This window comes from Accipiter gentilis, chromosome 3 (genome assembly GCF_929443795.1).
Source record: "Accipiter gentilis chromosome 3, bAccGen1.1, whole genome shotgun sequence".
Lineage (NCBI taxonomy): Eukaryota > Metazoa > Chordata > Aves > Accipitriformes > Accipitridae > Astur > Astur gentilis.
The window spans coordinates 48,203,072-48,227,736 of NC_064882.1; the positions used below are offsets into that span (position 1 = coordinate 48,203,072).

Here is a 24,665-nt window from a genome sequence, read left to right on the forward strand (position 1 = left end):
ATGCCAAAGGGAGCTCCCGCGAGTGGAGCAAACAAAGGAGAGTAAATTGAAAGCTGCTTTTCTCCCAGCAGTGCTCTCTCCGAGGGCCAACACCAGCAAGGCTGGGTGCAGGTGGCTTTTAGCAGCTCAGAATTTGCCATCTGACCGTTTTGATTTAAATTCCACTTTCCATCGCCTGCGTTTAAAGTTCGGTGCATGGGCTTTTACAGCAGCAGTAATGAACCTGGAGTTCAAACAGCACATGGCGAGATCAAAAATTGCCAGAGCGGAATGTGTCCCACAAATACAAAGCATGGCTTTTCATTCATTATTTTTTCCTTTACAGAGAGGTTTTACAAGCTGTTTATTTTCTGATACAGTGTTGGCAGACATGTGGTCGGAGGAGAATCAATATCAGCACAGTGGGATGTATTTTCTTAAACGGTTTATAGGGGGGTCTTTGCTTTTTCAAAGGGGGATAATTGAATGTAGTACACACTGTACTTTTGATTTGTTTAACATGAAGCGTGAAATGGGTACAGCTATGATTCTGTCAATCAGTTTAACTATCGAGCGATTCATTTTGAAGCCAGGCCTCCTCGCGGGGATAGTCTGGCTCAAGGGATGGGGAATTCACTCAGCATCTTCCCCAACAAAGCTCCAGTTCCAACCCAGGCTCTGCTGGGACCTTGCCAGCCCCACAAAAGAACCTGGGATGGGGGTCCCAGGTGAGCCTTGGGGATGCAGATGGTCCCACTGCAGCGAGGTGTCTTTGTATTCGAACGAACACCGACGTTGAGTTCACAGCGGCAAAGCAGGGAGCAGGGAAAAAGACTCGGGGTTGGGTGGCTGAAGGGATCTGAGCTTTCAGGGAGGTGTCACAAAACAAGACCGAGTCTCGAAAGCAGACACACAGATCCAACAATACTCCTCTTAATCTCCAGGTGATGAGCAGGAAATTTAAGTGAATAGGTCCCCCTCCCCTAAAGCATTCCTTGAGAGCCAGTCCAATTTTCACCAGTGTTTTTCCATGTAGGCACCCGAACTCCATCCCCGTTTCCTTCCCTCTGTGCGACTCCCAGTCCACATCTGATCATCACATTGCACTAACTTATCTAAGGAACACTAAAAGCAACAGCCAACTACAGATGTAGCAATGAGGGGGCCAAAATCACGTCCACTTTTAGCTCCCCAAATGAGTACACAGCTCTCATTAGACTAAAGGCATCTGAATCCCAAACCAAAGCTTTTCTTCCCATCTCTGCACCAATGGTACATCCCAACCCATGTTCCCCTACATGTCCCTCCTGCTTATCCCTTCAGGCACTTGGAGGCAGCTCCTTCCTTTCGCCCCTCTTTAGCCCTTCTGTGAAGTTACTGTACAGCACGATGCCCACTATGCTGTGCTGGAGACCAGAGGTGCATACCCGACCATCCCCATGGAAATGCCATCTCCATCTTTGGAATAACCATGTTGTTGAATAGGCATCTTGGAAGTCCCATGGAAACCGGAGAGTACTTTGACGCTGCTGCCCCAATATTCAGCTGCCTCCAGTCCAGAGGAGTCTTTCTTGGGGGGTCAGTCTCTCCAGACTCTTTACACAAAGCCACCTCTAATTCTGACCCCACAAATGTTGTATTCAAAATGTGGACTTTTTTAAACCAGTTTCCCCACCTGTCCACAACTTTGTGTTTCAAATAACACAAAGGTGAGGCTGAGTCTTGCATAGCTCCATTTGTGCTGCAGTTGGACAGGTCTTAGATCATGCAGCACATTTCACCCCAGAGTTACTACGAGAAGGTAGAAACGTCTGTCCGGGGACACTCACCTTTTTTGCGATGTAACACATTTGCTCGGCAGGGAGATAGTCAAAGGGGAAGATGAATCGCCAGTTGAAGTTGCCCTCTCCTCCCATAGACCTGTAGTGCACATCTGTCTTCTGCTTGTTCTCCTCGTGGCCAACCAGCCAGCTGCAAAATGCAAACGCTTTGCATGAAAAACTAGAAACACGCCAAGGATTTTGGAGTTTGCTCAACATCCCAGAGGCCACGAGCAGGCAATAAAGTGTCTCTCATCCCTGTGGCTGCTATCTGTAGGGGTAACCTGGAGCCCATAGGAGACTTGAGAGGGAATGCAACAGTCCCTGCAGTGCTGGGAGATGAACCGGTGCTGGTGGTAGCAGCCTGAGCAGTTCTGCAATCTATTCGCTTCCCTCCCCTGTTTTTTATGGGTGTTTTAAAGACTCAACAACACCTTAAGCCCTGGCTTGAAATTGTCACTTACCCATCCATAAGCACACATCAGTTTCTAACCTGCTTTGGTGAGAGCTCCTCTCCCCTTTGCAGCCACCCCACCAGACTGACCTTGTAGTTAGCCCCTACACCAGTCCTGTTGATGAGGCAACCACGCTAAAGGACCAAAGGGCCATTTTTTTCGCTCCGTTCTCTGTCAACTTCTGAGACATATTATGTGAAAGTCCTAAATGGCCAAGAAGTTCTTCCCCGGGAAAATCCCAGAGAGGCCAGACCCTGATGTGGCCAGGGTGGTTCCCAGCCGCTCCTGCTAGAGGCAGCTCCTCGCAGCACAGTTTCCCTCCTGGTCTAAAAGAGTTTGCGGTGGTCACTCCACAACCAGTCCAGGGGCAAAGGGAAAACTTTCCATAACAACTACTTTTTTCCAGCTGTGAGTTTTGCAACTGTGGGGTTTTCATTCTGCCCTCTTTCCCTGTCCAAGATTTTTCAGTCTTCAGCAATCAACAAAACAAAACAAAACAATAAAACATGTCCATTTGTGTATTTGGAGCCCTTCTGGAGGAAAGCCAGAAGATTCAGAGGGAATCTCTAATGAAAACAATTATCTTGCTTGATTGTTTTCCACTTAAATTGAAAATAAGGCTTTTTTGCCCAGCTATACAAATGATTCCCTCTTCTCCAGTGCCTGAGAGGAGCACATAATCCACCCCAAATGTGTTGTGGGAGACAGGGAAGAGAGGTCTACTCAAGTTCATCCTACGGTACACATCACATGCACATGTGCTACACGCATAGCCAGGGCTTGGTGGCAGTGGGAATTGTGTGATGAGGTTACACTAATAATACTTCAACTGTGGCTGGATTATTTGATTTGATCTGATAGGATGCAAATGGCAAGCCTGTGTATTTATCCCCATCCCTCAAAGCTTGGCAGGGCCCCTCAGAGGATGCAGTGTGAGCGCCCTCTCCTTGCAGGCAAACAAAAGGACAAATAAATGGCTTGATTTGGATGCCTCTTTAGCACACATTTTGGTTTTTTCTTGCAGAATTTGCTGCATTCTCCCCACTGCAGGAAGGAGATGACAGAAATCAAAAGCATTCAAGTCACGGTGCCCCAGAATTACAAACATAATGTAGGAAAGGCCATGGGGACCAACCAAAGGTCCATCTTGCCCAGTATCCTGGCTCTGACCAGGGCCAACAGCAGACACCCAGGTAAGAGTAAGAGACTGGAGCAAACACATCCTGATACCTTCCCGACACACCTCTCCAGACTGCAATAATTTGCAGGTCAGAGATTTTCTGAGCTATGCAGAATGTTTTTGTACTTAACAGCACTGGGTGTATTTTTAGCCCATTAATTCACCCAGTATTTTTTAAATCCATGCAACTTCAGGTATCTGCAATATCCAAAGGCAAAGTTAGGTTCTTAAATCTAAGAGGCAACTTTGTTCTCAAAAGGAGCACACCTCCCTCTTTGCTCAGCACAAGTGTAAGATTTTGGAGGACCCAGCCCACCCTTTTATTTAGGAACCCAAAAGGGCACGCAGGTGAGTTTTAAAGATGCCACATAACAGTACATAAATCTGAGTAGTGGTGGTTGGTTGGAAGGGGAGTCCAATTGGGTCAAAGCAATACTGGTTTTACCTTGAAATGTCTTAAAAAACTTGCAAGATGATGAGTGAAAACTTCCCACCTCCCGTGTGACCTGGTTCAGTGTTGGTCCATCCTCTGGGTAAAGTAAAACTTTTAATTTGGAAATTTGACTATGAAAACAATACAAAAATATCCTCCATCTATGACAGTGACAGGGAGGGCTGTTAACTCCAAAAACCATCTTCAGTTCCTAATGAATATGATTTCCCCACGCTACCACCCTTTTGTATGCCTACAGCACAAGTCTTTAGGAAGGGAAGGTCTCTCTGAACTCAGCCTTGCACAACCTAAACTTGGTTGAGACCTCTTCATGCTATTATAAGACTATCAATAAATAATTGATTAAATTAAATAAAATAAATGGCAACTGCCTCAGGCATAACAGAAAAGCTCCTCTTTCATTTACCCACCTAACTGACGGACAATAATTTACATATTATGTAGAAGATAATGTCCAAGAGACTGAGATTACAGCCCTGGCCTTGCCTAATGGGTACAATGGAGAATGAACTGGCAATAGCCTCCTCAGAGAAGCACTGTGAGATGTTCCGAAGGAAAGCCACAGGTAAAAGCTCCTTATCCATTGAGTTCACCCTAAAGTAGGCTCCAGCCCCGCTCAGGAGGCAGCAGCGGATGGAAGGAAAGGTCCCCAGCAAAGCAACACCACGCCGTGGCGGTGAAGGTCCCTTTGCCCACCGGACACCCTGTCTGTAGGACGGATGCTTAAGCACAAGAAGGACCATTGCCTCCCCTCTCAATAGGATTATGCAGGCCTTATCCAGAGATGCTGGTGATGCAGCCACTTAGGGGGGAAGACGAGGAAGTTGAGCAAGATTTTTAACTCATTTGCAGCACTGTGAGATTTGCTTGGTCATTGGGGATGCTAAAAGCCAGGCAAGGGCTATCAGCAAGCGCTGGATGCTCTCGCTTTCCCGGTAACACCCTGCAAGCACTACTATTTCAGAGCCCCAAAGTGCACAGAGCAGCTTAGCTGGAGCTGATAACAATGCACTTGATGTGAATACCAGGTAAGCAGCACGCATTCTGGATTTACAGGAGGAAAATTGGGATTGTAAAAAAGGGATTTACAGTCTGTTTCAAAATCCTACCTCTTCCTGTCCATAAATCCAAAGAACGCACAAAATAAGTAAGTCCCTTGGCTGGGATTGCACCATTTTACACAAGATAAAACATAAATGGAGTCAGGCAGAGAAGGGAATGTGCCAGAGGAGTTACCGCTGGTTGCCACATTTTTGTGTGTTTCAAGGAAAAAAAGGGAATTCCAAAAAAAGCAGCAACGCAAACAAGCCAACCTGTGTATGTGGAACAAGCCCATGGCTGTCCCAGGAGAGGAGCTGGGAAGGAGCCGGCAGTGGAAATGCAGATTATGTGCCCCTCTCTCCAATGGCTAGGCTGCTTCCCCACATCTTATCTCTCTAAATGTAAATATTGTCATGGTAGCATCCAAGAGACGCAAAGAAAAACTTGACGGCGTGAAGCAGTTATGAGCCCAGCAGAGACGAGTCTGCCAAGAAGGTGGATCCATAACTGGAGAGGTGTGAATGGTCCCTTCATCCCAGTGCGGCTTCGTGTCTGCCACAGTAATGTTCACGCGAGGGCCACGTTAACGCCTTCACTGCTGCTCTTGTGCCTTCGGGCTATGGTACCCGGAGGACGCAGAAGCAGGGTGGCGGCTTACCCTTTGACGTAGATGTCACTCATCTTCTCCCCTGTGATGCTGAGGTCATCGAGGATGACGTCCTTGGTGTTCCAGATGATGCAGCGCAAGAAGAACCTGGACAGTCCCGGGAACAAAAGCAACATGAGAGGGTGGAAATCTTGATCCAGAGCCCACCTAGACGGCCTGGTTGTGCTACTCAGCTATTTAGCTGAAAGAGCTGAGACGTGACTCATCTTTCTCTGAAGATGAGCCCACATAGACATTTCTCAGCTGGGTCGGTGAATCCCTCCCCATCTGACATCTCCAAGCCCTCTCCTTAACCCTCACAAACAGAAAGTGCTGGAACCAGCACCGCACTGAGTAAGAAATGAAAAACAAGTTACCTCTTGGCTTTGCGTGGCGTGATGTTGAAAGGGGGGCCAGGCTGACCCAGAGATTTTGGAAACAGGTCCACCCACATCTGCAGCTTTCCCTGTATGGAAGGAAAGACATATAAAGCCTGGTGAGCCTCCTAACTGGGTTACCTTCACCTCCTCAGTAAGACCTAGTAGTGGAGAGAGAAAATATCAAGTGCTCCAGTGTTCCTTCATTGAAACCTAAAGTTTCCTTAATGGAAAGATGTCATTAAGTATTATATTAAAATTATTTTAGTGATAGCTGGGTATATGTTAATGGCTTGCAATATATAAGTGGTTGGTGTGGATAAGCTGAAGGTGCACTCTCCATGGCTGACTGACTTTAGATAGGGACAGACTAAAGACTAGGTCCGTGGGAGGTTCCATGGGAGAAGCAAGCAGCTCACCTGTCTTCCATGGTGTCACCAGCTGGACAGCTGGTTTATGGGTTTCTGACCATGGCGGTGGAGGATGGGATGAGGAGAAGGGAATCTAATTCCACATTCACAAAATACTTCCAGGGAGAGAGCAGCAGAAATGCAGCTGAAATCTCAGGGGGGGTGTTTTTAGGTGGTCTCTTTTACTGTAAAACACCAATGGGTGCCAATAAAATATTTTATTGTGCAGTCTCGAGGGTTGAAAGAAAAAAAAAAAAAAAGCCATCCTTTGACAATCAGCCCATCACAGAAGGGTTTGTGGTTTGCTTGCTTTTTGGCAAAAAAATCTTCCATTTCAGCAGAAAACTTTAAAAGCCCAACCTGGCTTTTAGCTCACTACAAACAGCCTGACAGAGCCAGCCTGTTCTGTGGCTTTGGAGCAGGTCAGAGCCATGCTTTAGGGAACTGCCCTGAATGCAGCATCTACTGAGTCACACAGGTTAATACCCTGGACCCAGCATCACCCCCACGGATACTCTTCGTTAGAAGCACGGGTGCAGGGCAGACCCCGACCGCTCTGCCCGTATGCAACCCCATGTCACAGAGGAATTCTTCCTACTCTCCATGGCTGGTCCAACAAGACCATGACACCTGTACCTGTAAGTACAGCACAGACCCACTTGCCAACCGATAGCAGCCACCTCCTGCCTCTAATCATCATTTTCACTGGGTGAATTAACACGAAAAGATATTAGAGTAGTTGCCAGTGCATTTACTTCTGCTGACAACCCTCCTCTCCCACCGCTGGAGTGGTGGGCTGGTTAAAAATGAACCACAGAAGGGAAAAGGTTGAAGCGGTGCAGATCAGTGGCTGTGCACATTTACAGCAGCTGCAGAGCCGGTCTCTTGAAACTGCCTTTGCAATGCAACTGGAACATGTACGACAGATGATAATTAATCATTTTGTTCTTCAGGAAGCAGCATTTTTTGATCCAAATGCATAAAGTACACATGTGTGTTAATCAAGGAAAAGGGGTTAGGCCAAGGACAGATACCTGGGTTTTGATTGGTTTTGGATGGAAGCCCATTTAGTTTTCATTTGGCCTAAACACATCCAGTCTGCAACAGTACTAACACTTTACACCTCCAAGGGTGGGTTCGTGCTGCAGAAATCATGCTGCTGCATTGCCAAAGGAGCCTGCGGTATCATTACCATTGTAGAAGAATTCTGCATTAAGACTTTCAGATCAGAAATGGCATTCCCACCAAAAAAAAAACAACAAAAAAACAACAAAAATAAAAATAAAAATTTGTGAGCAAATGCTGACGAAAATGAGCACAGGAGACTGGAATCGATCTCCCAAGCACCCTGAGCAAGTCAGTCCCGGAGCTGAGCTCCAGCCTGTGTTTGATAGCCAGCGCTCCGCTCTGTCCCACAGGCTGACTCCCCTCCCTGGGAACAGCCCATCGCCCGGGGCAGGTACCCCCAGCACAGCTCCGCAGCGAGCCAGCCACCTGGTTAACGCTGGATGGAGAGGAGATGATGCTCTCGGTCTTGCCTTGGACACGTCACACCACCCACCTGCTCGATTTCTGGCTGGAGAGGGCTGTAAAGACGTCTGGTCTCCACGTGCTCCGGCACCAGCCCTTGCTTCCTCAGGGCGTACAGGGCGAGACGCTCCTCCGCTGCACCCAGGTGGGGGTTGAGGGGTTTGCCGTCCTCTGCCACAGAGCAGACAAAAAGCGGCGTCACGCCGCGCCACGGCTGTGCGGGGCCGGATCCTGACCGCCCGGCGGGAGCAAGCAGGAGCCCACCAGCCTCGCTGCAGCCAGGAGCGAGCAGGAGGAGCACAGCCCTGGTTCGCAAATCCGCTGTCATCACAAACCCTCCTGGGCACAGGGCAACCCGCTCCCAGTGGGACATGTGGGCAAATCCACCCGGTGGGACCTGCAGGGAGTCTTGTGCAAGTCGTCCCCCCCCCAGATCACAGCAAGTGAAACACTGCAAGGACCAAGTTGAAGCAATGAAAAGGGAGAGTCCAGTCTTTGACCCTGCTCGAGGGTCCAGGCCCCCTAAACTCAGAGCACTTGGGGCTGCAGGGTCCCCAGCAGCCCTCCAGCCCAGGCTGCTGCTCTGCTGCCATTCCCAGCCCCAGCAGAGGTTTATCTAACGTGTGATCAAAGCTCTTCAGGGAGGGGAGATGAAAGGGTCTGCTCCAGTGCAGTTTGCAAGCACTCGTGTGATGGATATTGTTTAAATCCCATCATTTAAAACCATCCAGAGTCTTCAGCTGGGCAGAGAGGAGTACGGCGGGACTGAGCTCGCAACGGGGTCCCGCTTCTTCTCCGCTGGGTTCAGGTGAAAGACAGAAATGAGAGGAAAAGGAGGGCCAGGCAGACACCACCAGCACAGCTCAGTGGCTTGTCTTAGTCGCTGCTCTGGTCCTCACTGCTCCCACTGGGGTATTTGTGGTCTTTCATCCAAACAGGCTAATGCACGACAGCCGCAGCAAACGCCGAGCCATCCGTGAGTAGACCTGAAACCATCTCCGCCTTCTCAACCCGCTCCACATGAGACCCTAATTCCTTCACAAATAGGTCAGACAAGACCTATCTGTAATGGACATTCTTCCCTTCTCTGTCCCAGCATTCAGGGTCCCTGTTACATCCATCCAGGGATGGAGAATGGCCAACTTGGCCTTGGCTGAGCCCGCTCCTGCCTCCCCATCCCACATGCCATGCTGGGGCTGGTGGAGGACATCACCCCCGAGACAGTTCCCTTTCAGCCACAGCATTTCAAGGCCATGTACCTTCGAGGACCTTTGAAATGAAATGTGCTCCATAAATATTATTACAGCTCTGCAACTTTCAGGTGATATATCCCAGCTCCTTTCTTGGCAATATCTTGAAGTGGTTAACTTCAGACATATGGGCTATTTCCCAAGCAGTGGAAACCTGGCGTGCGTGTGCGTGTGTGTGTGTGTGTGTGTGTATGCACAGGAAAAAGAAAAAGCCCCTCTCAGAAAACAACAAATGTGGGGGTTATGGAATAATGGTCCGGGTGCAGTGCTTGTAAAACCCATGCTCTCGTGTTTAATAGCTTCACTTTATACCGCCAGGTTCAGATCTGACATTGCTCTGCGAACACAGCTGGTTTCCAGATCTCCTTGAGGTCAAGCATCAGACTTTGTTCTGTTTTTTGAACTGATTGCCATTAAAGCAGAGGAAGGTGAAAGGCAGGGGCTGGGAGAGGGGGGAAGACCCCGCTCGGTTTAACACCTTTCCAGCCCTTGCTGAAAACCTTTCACATAACAAGAGGCTGCAAAGGAGCCGTTGCTTCCCCACTCCTCCTCCTCCTCCTCCTAACCGTGAATTTGTGCCTTGATTCCCAAGAGCAGAGAGGGATCAGTCCTGGGTTGTGCCTTGCCTCGTGCCTCCGCAGGCCAAGTCCTCCTTGATGGTTCTGCAATACTGTAGTGGCCTTAGTAAAGTCAAACTGCAGCTCCTGGGCCATGTACAGCAGGGTTTCACATCCTCCCTGGGCCAAAACACTCCTTCCATGCTTTAAAGCAGAGTTTTCTCTGAAAAGCATACTTCTGCCCTAAGGATGCCAGTTAGACAGGCACAAGTTGATGCCCAGGATATTACAGGTGTCAGTGTTGGAGGGGGGGTGTGCAAACAAGAAAATGCCTCCCCAGCACTCGGTGGATATTTTCTCCTTGCTCTCAGAGGCTGATTTTGCACTTCCAGCTGGAGCACACCTCGCCCCCCCAGGCATGAGCCATGGTGCGATGTGCTGGGCACTGTGCGTATGATATTGTCTCCCTCTAGTGACTCCAGCCCCAAAACGCAGAGATGCAAAAGGCACAACCGCTCCTCCAACCAGCCCAAGCAGCAGCTGGAAGATCAGGCTGGAGCCTCTCCGGCTGCGAAGGACTTTGCTGCTCCCAGCCTGCCTGTATTTGGTTTGCTGCAAAGCAGCAAAGGACAGTCACTCAAGGCCAGAGTTAACGTGGCTGGATTGAAGGTCTGGGTTCGACCCCAGGGTTTGGTGCAGATCCAGCTGCAACCTGTAGTCTTTGGGGCAGAGCCAAGCTTGGAAGAAGTGCAGAGCCAACCTGGAGAGCAAGGTGGGGAGGACGGGGACATGCTCATCACCCAGTCCTGGCCTCCATGATACCCCCCACCATGGTATGTTCATGACCTCCAAGTCCATCCCTTGCTCTGGATAAAGGAAAGCTATTTGCTACCCTGAAGCACCCCCACTGCCGTACCCAGTTCAGAGAGGATGTACTCTTGCTCCCTGAAGATGATCCGGTCGGACTTGTAGGTGGGAGCCTTGTAGTTGTGCTGCAGGGAGAAGAGGTGAAGCAGCTGGGAAGGACGGAGTTGGTCTCGCCACTGGTTGGGTCCAGAGCTGAAACCAAACGGAAGGGAAAAGAGCAGCTCGACACATGAGAAAACATCTTCCAGCCTCAACAAGGGGCAGCAACAGCGTTACACTAAAGAGCACTGGTCTGAGGAAGGTGCAGCTCGCTCTGCTGCGTGTTCACTGGGGAACGGAGCTGCATGTCCCACAGCCCATTTAGCCCCAGCTTGCAGCGCTGGGGTGCCCTGATAGCCCCCCCAGACCAATCATGTCACCTTTCAGCTGGCCCTGTGCATGGGGAGGGTCCTCACCACGGTGTGCCCGAGAGGTATCAGGGCCGTAACAGGATCTCCCCAAGGACACTTATGTTATTTGAGGCATTTCATGCTTCTGGAGGAGAGCCAGAGCTCAGGGAAGTTCCTGAAATGTGGGGTTTCTCTGGTGTGAATCTTCTCAAGGCATAACTCTGCGGTGAAGGACAGCACCGGTCAGGTCCCCGTGGGACAGCAGACCCCTGGGCTGAGACATCGCCCTGGTCCCCATGGCCAGCTCAGCACCGCCCAGCCCTGGCACATACAGAGACCCACTGCCCGAGCCCACAGAGGTACCTACATGCAGTAGGTTTGAGGGAGGCCACAGCGCGCCCCGTATTTTGACAGGAACCGGTTCTCCAGGTCTATGACGGTCTCCCCAATCTTCTCATCCTTCGACAGGAGGTCGTAGTCGTAGAGTGTGATCTTCAAGTCCTTCTCCAGGGGCAGTGTGCAGCTCAGCTCGAACATCCTGCACAACAGGAGCCAAGAAATACCCATGAGATGGAGGTTCAGGCTGCCGAGAGCCCCACGGGAAACGGACCCACACACCATCCCAACCCACCAGTGCCGGGAAGGACAGTACACCCGCCGCGCATCTTTGTCACATTGGTCCAGCACTACTGGTGCTGTGTTGTACTGGCTTAGCACGTGGAAATGCAACTAAGCAAGCATGCCTTGGGATTATTTTTGCCTGGTTGAATTATCCTCGAGAAAACTTTGCCCCTGCTTAGTTTCTCTGTCTGCTAATTAGGCATGACGGTGGTCACTGCAATATCCAGGGAAAAAGAGCAGCAGGTGAGAGTCAGGAATCATCATTGCTATGGAATTTGAAAGGGGGAGAAATGACAGCTTTGGAAAACCATCTGCTCTGTGAGCACAAAGAGCAAATGTCCAAAACAGGAGTCAAGCCTGCCTGGGCCAAGCTTGTGGTCAGAGGCTCACCCTCAAAGCCTCCTTGTCCTCTCCTTCCAGTTCTAAGCACCTTTATTCTGTGCTGTCTCCTCTGCCGTCGTTACACCGCAGTCCACATACTGGCATAAAATAAAGCAAGAGCAAACCTTCCTCTCCCTCCTCAAATAAAGGACGGCAAGAGACAAAGCACCAAGACCCTGCCAAAACACAACACTCCGATCCAGACCGAGCTGGTGCTCGTGGATGTTGGCGATGTGGAAGGTGGTACGGTTGGGTGAAAAGGACGGTCCCGGTCTGACCCAGTGCTACCAGGAACCCCTCCACCTGCTGCTGAAAGGCAGGCAATGCCGGGGAGAAACCCGGTGCCCATTCCCACCGCCAGCACCCACCCCACAGCAGCTTTTAAGGAGGGGAAGTGAGTGATTATGCCACCAATTAAGAGTGCAGGAGGAACTGGGGTCAGCAGAAAGTAATTAGCTAAAGCTGGACGGCAGCCAGCCGCCCAGGGAAAAGCTCGTGAAACGGGAGGTTTAATAGCCGCCAGCAGCCAGGACCTCGGTTTTACATCTTGCTTTAAAGACCGGGTGGGAGGTGCAGCACGCTGTCTAGACGGCCTCTGGCCGGGAGCCAGGCTTCGCAAAGCGGGACTTGCTCAGCCTAGCAGAGCTCACCGGGGTCTGGCTGTGGGCTCTGTGACGGGGCAGGAGGTCCTAGCCCACCGGAGACCAGGGCTGCCTCGTGCTAGATGGGGAGCAACCGCTTTGCATTCGCCATAGGAAAGGCAGAGCTGCCGTCTCCATTTGGCAGAGGAGGAGTAAAGGGCTCGTCTAATGCACACTGTGGTCTCCGAGGTCTCACCAGCATCACCCTCGCCATCCCTCTCCCTTTTCCTCCATCCTTGCAGATGGCGTATCTCCCTCTCCATCTTGCTCTGTTGGGAAGGTGTTGTGGCATTGACAGCCTGACCTGGCAAGAGACGCCTAAGAAAACCAGCTAGATGTCATATGGAGTAGAGCTTGAACTCTCTTTGTGCTGAAGCATAACCCCCTACATCTCATCCCAGCTCTTCTGGGAGACCAAAGTCCTATCGACACGTGGAGGCTGAGCACCAGGCTTTCCTTTGCCTCCCACCGCTTTGCCTGGTCCCTATGGTATTTCCAGCTCTGACAAATAGCCTTTTCTGGAAACAACATCATCGTTTGCCTTTTATCAGAAGTTTGCGGCCCTACTGCGAGGCAAACAACTCAAGCAGTCCATATCGCGTTTATAGATAATTCTTTTTCAGAGCATCTGATTTTGAGGTGCCCCATGCCACAGCCTAACCAAACAGGTCTCCATCCATCATGTCCTTTCTTCAGACATTTAACCAAAGTGCCTACATGAGAAGCAGTTTCGCCAGATTCTGTCTACCCTCAGTGGGATGAGGCAGATGCCTCCCCAAGGGAATCTGAGGTCTGAACAACCCTCCTGTTGTCTCTGCTGATGACAGAGCAGACCCAGTCCGTGCTCCACAGCTCAAAAGTCCCAGGGAGAAGATGAACACGAGCCATGGTGGGTAAGACGGTGGTTGAGCCAAGGCCAGACTCACTTCAGCAAGGTCAGACATGAGCCGAGAGCACGCCAAGGGAACCACAGGATGGTTTGGGTTGGAAGGGATCTCTAACAGTCGCCTAGGCCAACCTCCCTGCAATGAGCAGGGACATCTTCAACTAGATCAGGTTGCTCAGAGCCCCGTCCAACCTGACCTGGAATGTAGGTTGGAATGGGAAGCTCTGGCTGGCCCGGCGCTATTCCCTCAATATGACATTAAAAAACCCCACAGAGTTCAGACTGAACCAAAACTTACTTTCCAAAGACAGGCTCCAGAGTACAGGGAAGGTAATTTTCTTGGTCATTAATGGATTTCTTTCCCACTGAAATCTTCACATAGGGATCACACTAAAGACGAGCATGAAAATAAATGCAAGAAAGAGTCATAGCACAGCAATAGTGATGGCGAAGGAATAACTCTGCCTCTCTCTGTCCCAGCAAGCAGGATCTTCCACTACCCTTGACTAATGCCTATTTTCAAGTATAGGGCAGTCTGACCATCTACTACAAATCTGTGACCATCAGCAAGAGCTACCTGCACTGCAATTCCTTTTTGAGGATGACCGAAGGACCAGTTAGCAGTGTGGGACAAGAGTCCAAGACCTTCTGAGCCCAATGGGATGGAAAAGCAATAAAAGAGCATGAAAAAAATGACGTATGGCTTCTTCGATGGACTGGGCTTGCTCTGAAGTCCACAGGATGTTCTCGTTCTCATCTGAGTCACATATTTTGGGGTTCCATAGAGGTCATCATTTTTTAAGTTTGAGGTCTACTCAAAAAAGGATTTATAAATGCAGGGGACTGAAATGTCAAAGGAAAAACATTTTGTTTCAAAAAATATGGCTTAAAACCTTTCATTTCCAAGATGGTGCAACAACTTTAAAAAAAAAATAAAGGAAGCATATTTTAACATAAAGCCTCATTGTGCATCTAAAAATTATATCAGATATTTTTACATTTTTAGCAAGTTTTTAAGCTTCTTTCTCACAACTAAAACTATTCTGGGAAACCAGCATAAATTTGAAAAGTGGTTAAATTTACACAAGTCAGCATTTTTACCAGGGGAAGAAGAAAAAAAAAGAAAAAAAACAACTTCACCTAAAAGATTTCACCCAGCTTGAGTCCAGTACCTGAGGTCTCACCATCTTAGCTTGCATGAAAAAAAAAAAAAACCCAAACAAAAAAAAACCCAAAAAAACAACAAACCCCCAAAAAACCAAACAAACAGAAAAAAAAACCACCAAAAGAAAATGGGAAAGATATTGGCTAGTTATGCACCCTGGAAAAAACACCCAGGCCAAGTTCCTCATCACTTTTCCTTGAACTGCAGATTTTATTAAGAAGCGAAGGATTGAAAAGCAGTGCTCAGGGAAGGTCTGCAGTGTGAGCTGGGACTGGGCATCCAGGGCTCTCCTTTCGTCTCCCCTTGACTGGGACGAGCTTCAGGAGACATCACAGCATAGAAGGAAAGACTGTGGGTCAAGCTTGGATTGGTTTTGGTTTTCAGCGTCAAAAAAGCATTTTTTCTTCTCCATCTTTTTTCTTCTACAGGAGTCTCTTATGGGGGGGTTCTAAGAAATTGAAAACCTTCATTCCAAGTTCATTTTCAAAAACAGGGCAGATTAAAAAAACAGTTTTGTTTTGTTCATGTCAAAATATTTCCCATACTTTTTCCCTGCTTTGCAATGGAACAAAGAGAGTTAAGAAGGATTTTTTTCCCTGAGTTTTTTTGCAAAGTGAAACAAAATGAACATTTTTTTTTTGAACCAACACAATTTTCTTTTTGACTGAATTTTTCTTTCAGGCTGGCAAAGCTTTGCAAAAAGCAGTCATGTGAAAGACATAATTTTGTTTCCTTTGGCACCGAGGTATAAAAAAAAAACCCAACTCATTTAGCTATTTTAACTAGCCCTACTGAAAAATCCCTCAGGATGGAAGAAGAGTTGGCTCCTGGGATTCCCAGATGTTGCAATGGAGGCAGAAAGAAGGGGTAAATTTCCTCCTTTTTGCTGTCACTGTTGTTTCTAAATTTTAAGCCCGATATGTAAATTTTCCTCAATTACGGCTGACCTGTTGAAGAGCCCAACCCACGAGCCGACACTGAGGTCCCCCAGAGCCTGCCCCAGCAGGATACCTTTCCATTGGTGTCCTTGGGCTGGAGGTCGAAGGCCCGGATGATGTAGACCCTGACAAGACACTCCTGGGGTCCTCTGGCCGGCAGCTGGTGGAACTGCCGAGGTGGCACTGGGACTCGCGGGTCATCGGGGAGAGGGTAAATTTTGAACGAACCCTGTGAAGGACAGACACGTTCAGCTGCGCTTGCACACCCACGTGTGCGGACGGGTCTTGTGTGAGCAGGCTTGCAACGACAGTCTGGATGCTTGAATAGCATCGCAGCATAGTCTGGGTTGGGGGGACCTTTAAAGGTCACCTAGTCCAACCCCCTGCCATGGGCAGGGACATCTTCAGCTTGAGCAGGTTGCTCAGAGCCCCGTCCAACCTGACCTGGAATGTTTCCAGGGCTGGGGCACCTACAACTACTACAATGCTGGGGACAGAGCCCAGATCCTGACCCTCCTCTGTCTACTAGACCAGACCACGTCCTGCCAGGCCCTTCACGGGCGAGGGAGTTAGGAGCAGGCTGGCGAGCCCCTGTATCATTCACCCCTTTGCTCGAACATCGATGCAAACTCCGCTACACCCCTGCACAGAGCACCTCTCGCCTGTTCATCCTTTATCTCTTCTGCTTCACTGTTGTTTGAGCCTTCAAGCTCTTAAAGAGGTGTGAAGGGGTCTTGCTCCCAATGCCAACTAGCCCCCCCAAAAGTTTTAGGCTGAGACTTTCAGGGACAGTTTGAGGATTCCTGAACAAGGCAGCTGGTTCCTGAGAGAGGGATGGGAGGAGGAGAGAGAAAATGCAAACATTTACGATTATTTTATACACGAGAGCTGATTTCCTCCCAGTGAAGTGGCAGAATCAGTCTCTGGGTATTGTTTGGGGGAGGAGAGTGCTGGGTAAGAGTGGGATTTTAAAAAAAAAAAAAAAAAAGCTAGAAAATTTTAATCCCTCTTCTCTTGCAAATAGCCTAAAGGTTAAAAAAAAGCAAAGGATGCATCGCTTCTCTGCACTGGGCAGACACCTCTAAAGGGAGAGCTCTGAGCACCAGCGTGGTGAGACCACCAGTGCTCACCCATGCTCCCACCACTGCCCCAGAGGAAGAAGATGCTCCATCACTTAAATCCAGCATCAGTTTCAGATGGGTTTTTGCTCGAGGATGACGGCACAGCCTAGCCCGTGTCTGAAGCACGCAAAGCACTCGCTGCTGGGAATACAGCAGCCAGACCTGCACAGGCAGGTTGTTCAGACTGGGACCAGTGGTCTACTTTTATAACTTATTTCTCACTGAAGTCCTACCCAAAAACAGTCATTTGGCGTCACCCCACTCAGCAGCAAGACCTTCCACCCAGCAGCGCGTGTTCCCGGGTACAGGTAGAAAGAGAGACCATCACACCTTGAACTCCCCCACGACCGAGGGGTCATCATTCGAGTCCTGTGACCGGCCACGATACAGCTTGAAGGTGTGGCAGAAGTCAGAGAGATGCTCAAAGTCCTCCACGTTCTCCAGCTCCGTCTCGTAGACCTGGGGAGGGAGAGATGGGGGGCAAGGCGGGGGCAGAAGGGGACCAGCAGCATGTCCCCACCGATCTGGGACAAGACTTGACCCAAGTTCCTCGGTCTGGGGGAAATACCACCCCCTGGGACAGAGTCCTGGGACCTGTCACCCTTGTTGCCCCCCCAGGACAGTGATGAAGAACAGACCTTGAGCAACCCTACAATAAATAACAGCACGTCACAGAAGACCCAGACTAAGCCTAGGTGTTGCAGAAGGTTTTTCACCAGCCAAAGAGACCTTCCTGCTGGGAACGGTTTCCTTAAGACCAGGCCAGGTCTGCCCCATTTTATTCTATTTGGGCTCCTGTGTTAATTTTAGCAGTTCTTGTAACAGAGTACCTAAATCTCCCTCTTCCCTAAGCAATCTCTAGCATTCCTTGTTGTTCCCAAACACTTTTCAGGGTGGCAGTTCCCCACCTCCTCTGCCACTTAGAAAAGTGACGATTTTGTGAAGGCTGCAAAGTGGAAAGTTACCAGAAAGGATTTTATAAAGAAAACTGAGTTTTCAAAACAGTTATTTTTTAGAACAAAAGTACTTGCTCTTACAGGAAAATTATCTTTTTTTTTTTCTTTTTTTGTCCCAGAAGAAAAAAAAAAAGCCTAAACCCTCAAAAACATCAAAGCCTCTGGAAAGACATCATGGGAAGTGCAGGTCCAATGAGCCAGAACCAGCCGAGGCCACTTACCTTCAGGGTGTCAAAGCCCTTCTCTAAATAGCAGCCACATTTTTCCCTCTCTCCTGTGGAAGCGTAGAATTTGCTCCACCAGTCAATGAATTCTTCCTCCTGCGGCAAGGGATACCAAAGTTACACATCTCCACGAGCAAACCCCCGCGATCAACAACAGCAGCATCTCCCATAACTGCTAGAGGTGAACTTATAGAATCATAGAATCGTTTAGGTTGGAAAAGACCTTTAAGATCATCAAGTCCAACCGTCAACCCAACACCACCATGCCCACCAAACCATGTCCTGAAACCTCTGCCCTGCACACCAACGCCAGGGCACAGCCGGGGCTTGGTGGGTCTCTGTCCTGCAGAGGCTGTGAAGCTATCGTGAACCCAACCTGCGGCTCCTCACTCCCTGGTTGCAAGGGGCTTTGGGGATGCTTCCAGCCCAAATCCAGCTGTTGCAGCCACAGCAACACCAGGGACGTGGACCTGTCAGCAGAGAGGATGATTCTCCATGGGAGGAGGAGGCAGAGCTCACAAGAAGAAACTTTTTAGACCAGGGGCAGATTTGGGCCATTTGGGTGGTGGTCTTCTCAGAACCTCGGCGCAGGACCGCACAGGGGATGAGACTAATTAACTCTCATGCTAACATGGTCCTGACAGCCTGAAATTCGGGGAGGATGTGAGGGCCGCTCTTAAACTCAACCCCTGCTTTAGGCTTTGCCTGGAAGGTTTGGGGGTTTCTGGGATGGGGATTGCCTTTCTGGTTTGTGTCCCAGCACCATCCAACCTCCCCATCCAAACAAAGCACATGGGCAAACAAATAAATGCATAAAATGCATACAGTTCCACTAAAACCAAATGGTCCTCAGGTGCTGCACCTCTCTCAGGAAGAGCGTAACTCTCTTCTCATTGGTATTATACAAAGAAACGGGCAAATCTCACACAACCTCAGCCTCACAACATCACGGCCCACAGCCACAACACCATTAAGGAGCATTTGCCTCATCTGCTATGCAAACTGCATTTCAGCTCCAAGGATGCTGTTCCAAGAAGAAAGCCGGCTGCCGGCTTCAGCAAATGTATATATTTTATAAGAGCACCATTTTTGAAATTTATACAAGCAAAGATGAAGGGGCTTTGACTGTGATTCATGAAACATTCCTGAAAAATAATGATGTCTTATTTTAGAAGTCCACAAAATTCCATCACACTGACCTAATGGAGGAATCATAATAGAGGTTTATTGGATTTATATTTTAAGCCAACGGTGCAGGCTTTAAATTGATGTCTTGAATAGACATTGTTTTTAATAGAAATATTACATAAATTAACTCCGAGGCCTCTGCTGCCTCCCTTTTTTTGAAAAAATAAAAAAATAAAAAAATTTGCCTTTCATCGCTTCCCCTGTTTTATTGTTTAAAAAGCTACACTCTGACCATCATGGCTTTATTACGACATTCCACAGGTACTGAGTTACAAAGAAAGCACTTAAACTAATCTGACGACTTACCCATGGTATCTTCTGCAGCCCCAAAACAAAGAATTTGGTTAGATATTTTTGCTGATTTCTACTGATGTTCCAAAAAAAGGGGGGGGGGGGGGGGGGAAAAGAGGAGGCAAGGGGAGCAGCTGGAATGTTAATAGCAAAGGAGATTAATCCATTTGCCTGCAAATGGGAAAGCCAGGGAAAGCAATGGCTCCACTGCACAAGTGACTGAATTCAGGGATTTCATTTAGCGACCAGGTGATAGCCAAAATCATCTCCAGTGTTTTATCTTGGACATGGTACAGGAGGGTCCTCAGAGGCGGGGTCTGTGCCCTGAGCCTTGGCGCAGATGGCTGAGGGACTTCAAGCGTCCTGCATGCCCTCTCCCGCTTTTGCACGGACCCCACGGGGCTGCAATGGGGCACACCCCCACGGGTGAGCATCACTGGTGGGTAAATTTCACATCAAGCGACAGACGGCTAACATTTTGGCTTAGGGAGAAGCCCACTCGGACGCGGTGAGCCGCTGTCATGGTTATCAGAGGATCTGCTGTCTCCCCGTCCCCATTCATTCCCTCTTCCCTCACGACCGCAGCTCCCATGGAGCAGGGACCACCGTAATGTGGGCTGGCACCTGCATCCCAAATGCCGTGAGGCTGGAGTCAGGATTGCAAACACTTTCCTATTCCGCACCGACATAAAGTCACGACCTTTCAAGCCCCCGGGTGCCCAGCTTTGGCATTTTCTGCTAAAATGGGAAGGTCAACGTTTAACACGGGAGCGGCGGAGGAGGGTCCAGGACCATTTCACCAGGCAAGAGCCTGAATGGGAGCATTTCATCAGTTTCCAGCAGCTCCGTGAGCATCCAGGAAAGGGGCAGCGGGAGAACCCCTTCCAGGGGCACATCCCAGAAGAGAGGAATGCCGTATGGTCAAAAGTATGGCGTGTCCAAAAATAAAGAAATTCAGTTTTTTTAAAAAAATGCCTTTAAAACCAGAATTTCACCATCAGGCTGCAACTTCCCACTTGAAACATTTCTGGGATTATGGCTTGGACACAGCAAAAGCACTCAGACACATGCTTAACTTCAATCGAGTGTGCAAATCCTTCTGAAGTCAATGAGGCTCTTCAGACGCAGCCTTAAGGGCATTCTGGATCAGGCCTTCGGTTCAGCAGAGCCAGCAGCTGCCGTTTACTTACCACCTTCAGATAATAGGGAAGGAGGTTTGAGCTGTGCCTGATCTCCACGTAGGACTTTCACCCAGGGCTGTGCACATTGCTGTTGAGGGTACTGAAATCCTCCCCTCCCCCGGACCCCGAAATGCAGACCTGTGTCGTCCCGGCAGCTCTAGGGGTGCTTTCAAGCTCATTTTGTTTCACCCAGGGGGGAATGCACCAGTTTTAACCTCAGTTTTGCCAGGGATGCTGAGCCAGAGCGATTTTCTCCCCACCGCCCAGGGTTTCCTGCAACTGCGAGATTGTCCCATCGGGTGCGTTCCCAGATGGGGACAGCAGGAGTCTGGGCTTGTCCAGCGTAACCCAATTTTCACAAAATATGTTGAAATGGCCATTTTGGTCTGGAGCAAAAGGAGGTAGGGAAACCTGAGAAGTTGCCATGCAACGGACATACTGGCTTCTGGTGAAATTTAGTCCTTATCATCGGCACCTTACAGGTTGGGGAAACTGAGGCACGGAGAGGTTAACGTCCAGACAGCAAAGCCAGGAGAGCAGAGCAGGCATGAGACAACCAAAGTCTTACTACTCATGCTTGCTCTCCTAGCGATTACACGCTCTTCCCTGTGGGAATATAGATAATTATAGCAATAATAAATACTGCCTCTAAAGAAGCTAACCCACTGCCTCAGTCTCAAATGTACTCGCACCTCACATCTGGGAGGCAGATTTCCTGCTATGGGAAAGCTCTGCAGCTGGGATGAGAAGATCCCTCTAGAAACAGCTTGGACATTTATAGAGGCAGCTCCCCAGCTGTTTGTTACCACGCTTACCCTGCATCTCAGCCTTGGAGCGGGTGGTATTAGCATCCTCATCTGCTCCAGTGCAAAGGCAGCCTGGTCAGCTCAGCTCATTACCCGACTAAACTAACCCAGCCCAGCCCTGTCCTCCTGCGGGCACAGAAAACTCCAGCGGAGAGAACCATGGCAAACAGCTGGGGAACACAAAAATGTCTTTAAACACCGCAGCTGCACTCCTCGGGGTTTTCTGACCACATCCTAAATCCCTTTGCTGCACCGCCTAGCATCGCTCCAGAGGTCGGCATGCCCAGGCAGGAACCCAAACGGCTCGCTGCTGCTGCAGGAGGCATCCTCGGGGCGGTTCTGCAAGGAGACGGCAGCGACAAAGCCACCAGCCACCCACCACCCAAGCAAGGTGCCACCTACCCCACGCCGGGGAGGCACGTCAGCCTCTGCTGCCCACGGGGAACTCCGTCACCTACAAATGCAGACCAGGAGCAGTTGCAGAAGTGCCTGGGAGGCAGGAAAAAATCAGATTTTTCCTGCTAGGAGGCCATGCCCTGCCCGAGACGCTGGGGTGGAGGTGTCACCAGCTGGGCTTGGGACCTCGCACCCACCAGACGTTGGGAGCCAGAGGAAACCTTTTTCGTGTTAACAAACCCCCCAGGTCCTTGAACTCCAACCTCTTCCCCAAGAGGGACTCGTCTTTGGGTTATCCTTGGGGTTAACCTGGTCCTCTCGCCTGCTTCCTTCAACCTATCTCAGGGACCTGCCGCAGCTCTGAGCAGCACCGTGCAGAAAGCAGGGCTGGAGGGAGGAGGAGAAAACCACATGCATCCATGCAGAGAGGCTGCAAGAGGACACGGCTTATCCTTCCTTTAACCCTTCAAGGTGTGAACTGTCAGATGTTCATGAAGAGAAATTATCCATTTAGCACTGTTTCACTGGGGTTGGTTTTGGTTTGGGTTTTGGGTTTTTTTTTCCACAAAAATGTTAATTTTGCTCAGAAGTGGACAAAACTGTTTGTTTGCAGTGGGGTTTTTTTTTCATCCTGTTCAATCAGCCTACAATTAGCCATGTTCACCTGAAGGCAGCCACCCACGCGCCTTCTTGCCACCATTTTTCCTCTGTCCTGCGGCTTATATTTGGGGATGCTTTCCCCTGCAACCCTGGCTGGTGGAAAGCCAGCTTGACGTGCATCCAGATTGGTCTGGAAGGGCTTTCACCCATCGCCCGTGGCAGTGCCGTGGGCTGTCCCCTGAGCGTGCGTGAAACACCGGCAGAAAAAAAGACGGCAGGAACGCGCCGGGGGGGCAACACGGGGCTGCAGAGTGGGTTGGCGACCGTTTTCAGCAAGAGATATCCAACACCAAGAGCTCTTCCAACTAACAGTAACAGGATAAGCCGTAAAATATGTGCTCTGATTTGGAACTAGCAAACACAGCAAATAACCAATTATTCCAAATAGTTTACAGATTTTGACTTTTTGTTTTTGGCTTGGGTTAGCTTTGCTAACTTGTCATTTGATGGGTTATTTGTATTTCTTACAACCAAAGCATGGCAAGCCAAAATAATGGTAAGAATAACTGCGTCGAAAGCACCTTCGAGTGCTTCTCAGGGGAGAACGGAGGCTCCTCGTTGCAGTTTCATAGCTCAGAGGTGTCTGAGGGCTCCTCGTGAGCTCCTCTTCTCTGGGAGATGCTCACGAACCGCCTGACTCCTGCTACTGCTCCAGCAAGAGAAGGCTGGTGGAGAGGAGATCTTGCCAGACCCTTTCACAGCTGGGAATGCAGGAGCTGCTGGGGCATTAACCATGGGGGGTCCTCTGCAAAGGGACACCTCTCCTGCAAACCTGGGTCCCTCCACTCCCACCGCCTGCCACCCACGTCGGTGCTTTCACACTAACCTCATGTTTTCACTCGTCAGGACCCAAAAGCTCATTTGTACTTCTCAGGAGAAGGAGCCTGCCTGCCCCTTCCATCCTGAGTCCTGAGCAGTGTGGAGGAGACATGGACAAGGACACCCTGCCAAAGAGGATTAGGGCCCTCAAAGCCCCTTGGTGGCAAACAGGTGCTTTGCAAAATGCCACGTATCCTCGCCAAATATACCATCCTTATTCTTTGCTTGCACAAGCAGCTTTCTGGTAATTCCCAGCTGTATCTGTTGCCGTTTTAAAGTGACTCTTTAGAAGCATTTCTGTATTTTCCTCTGGCCCGTAACAATGAATCAATAACACTCTTATTTATCACTAATACTGCCCTGGCACACAGGGACCCTGCTCGGGATTCGGCTCCCATTGTGCTGTGCTCTGCAGAAAGAGAGAAGGATGGGAAACTGCCCTGAACAGTTTCCGTTTAAAGATTGCTTTTAAGACAGATATCAAAACCGGGCCAAAAGCATAGAGTTTTACAGTCCCTTGTTTGTAAAGGGATCCTGGTGTGACCAGCTCTGGTGGTGGCATCTATACTACATCTACATGAGCTTTAGCCATGGTTCAGCTGACTAAACACAGGCTTTGATCTTAGCAAGAGGTGTATTGCACCTTCTGCTGGTGACGTCTACGGGCTCTCCTCTTTCCTTGCAGTCCCCTGCGCTTTCCCAAACTGACACCCCAAGGGTCACCGGGATCTCATTCTGAACACTCTCAGGTCGGCTCTGGCAGGCATCGTGGCAGAGACACGGAGGGCGATGGCACCTCCACCCTCGGAGAGCTTCGAGGGGACACTGGCCAAGCCCAGGTGAGGCTCTGGGGATGGTTTGACAGTTTGAAAAGGGGATTTACAGGACAACAAGGAGGGGATCTTGTGGATAATTGCAGAGTGCTCCTCCCAAGCAGGGAGGGGGAAATGGCTCATGAAAGAGCTTATTTTGACATTTTAAGAAGTCATGAGTCTCTCTTTCACCCTTTGAACGTGATTGAATCACGCGAACTCCAGAAGAATGAGCCGGGACTTCGGTGTGGTGGGAAGGGGACAGATCTCGAGCAGAGAGGTGCGTCTGCGAGACATAGGTGTTGCAAAATCACCTCGTTTTGCTTGCGCCAAAGATTCTCAGGAGGGACAAGAGAGGGACGAAGGGCCAGCTCCTGACTTTGTCTAGGAGGACTTTGGCAACAGCAGCACCAGAGGAGTGTGAAGAGAGGCCAGATTAGAAAGGGTTTACGAACTAGGTTATAAACAATTGCAGATTAAGTGCTTGGATCCGTGCAGGCTCCAGGCAGAGCCTGAAGCATCAGCTCTGGCAGCCCTGACCTGGCGTCCCCGCCACACTATCACTTCTCCCCAGCCTTTACCCCGGGAAGGCGTTGGGGATTGCTGCTACAGGGAGCAGAGGTG

General features: G+C 49.7%; 1 protein-coding gene across 8 annotated transcripts in view; it reads right to left on the reverse strand.

Moving 5' to 3' along the window:
* Positions 1–24,665, reverse strand: part of DYSF (dysferlin) — a 107,756-nt gene that overhangs the window by 20,271 nt on the left and 62,820 nt on the right. For all 8 annotated transcript variants that reach the window (XM_049795826.1, XM_049795797.1, XM_049795774.1 and 5 more), the window contains 10 exons: positions 17,886–17,984; positions 17,039–17,167; positions 15,661–15,816; positions 13,783–13,874; positions 11,323–11,493; positions 10,616–10,758; positions 7,924–8,063; positions 5,953–6,041; positions 5,588–5,683; positions 1,809–1,950 (listed from right to left, as the gene is read on the reverse strand). In XM_049795826.1, the coding sequence (XP_049651783.1) occupies positions 1,809–1,950; positions 5,588–5,683; positions 5,953–6,041; positions 7,924–8,063; positions 10,616–10,758; positions 11,323–11,493; positions 13,783–13,874; positions 15,661–15,816; positions 17,039–17,167; positions 17,886–17,984 (1,257 nt within the window). The remainder of the gene's footprint in view (positions 1–1,808; positions 1,951–5,587; positions 5,684–5,952; positions 6,042–7,923; positions 8,064–10,615; positions 10,759–11,322; positions 11,494–13,782; positions 13,875–15,660; positions 15,817–17,038; positions 17,168–17,885; positions 17,985–24,665) is intronic.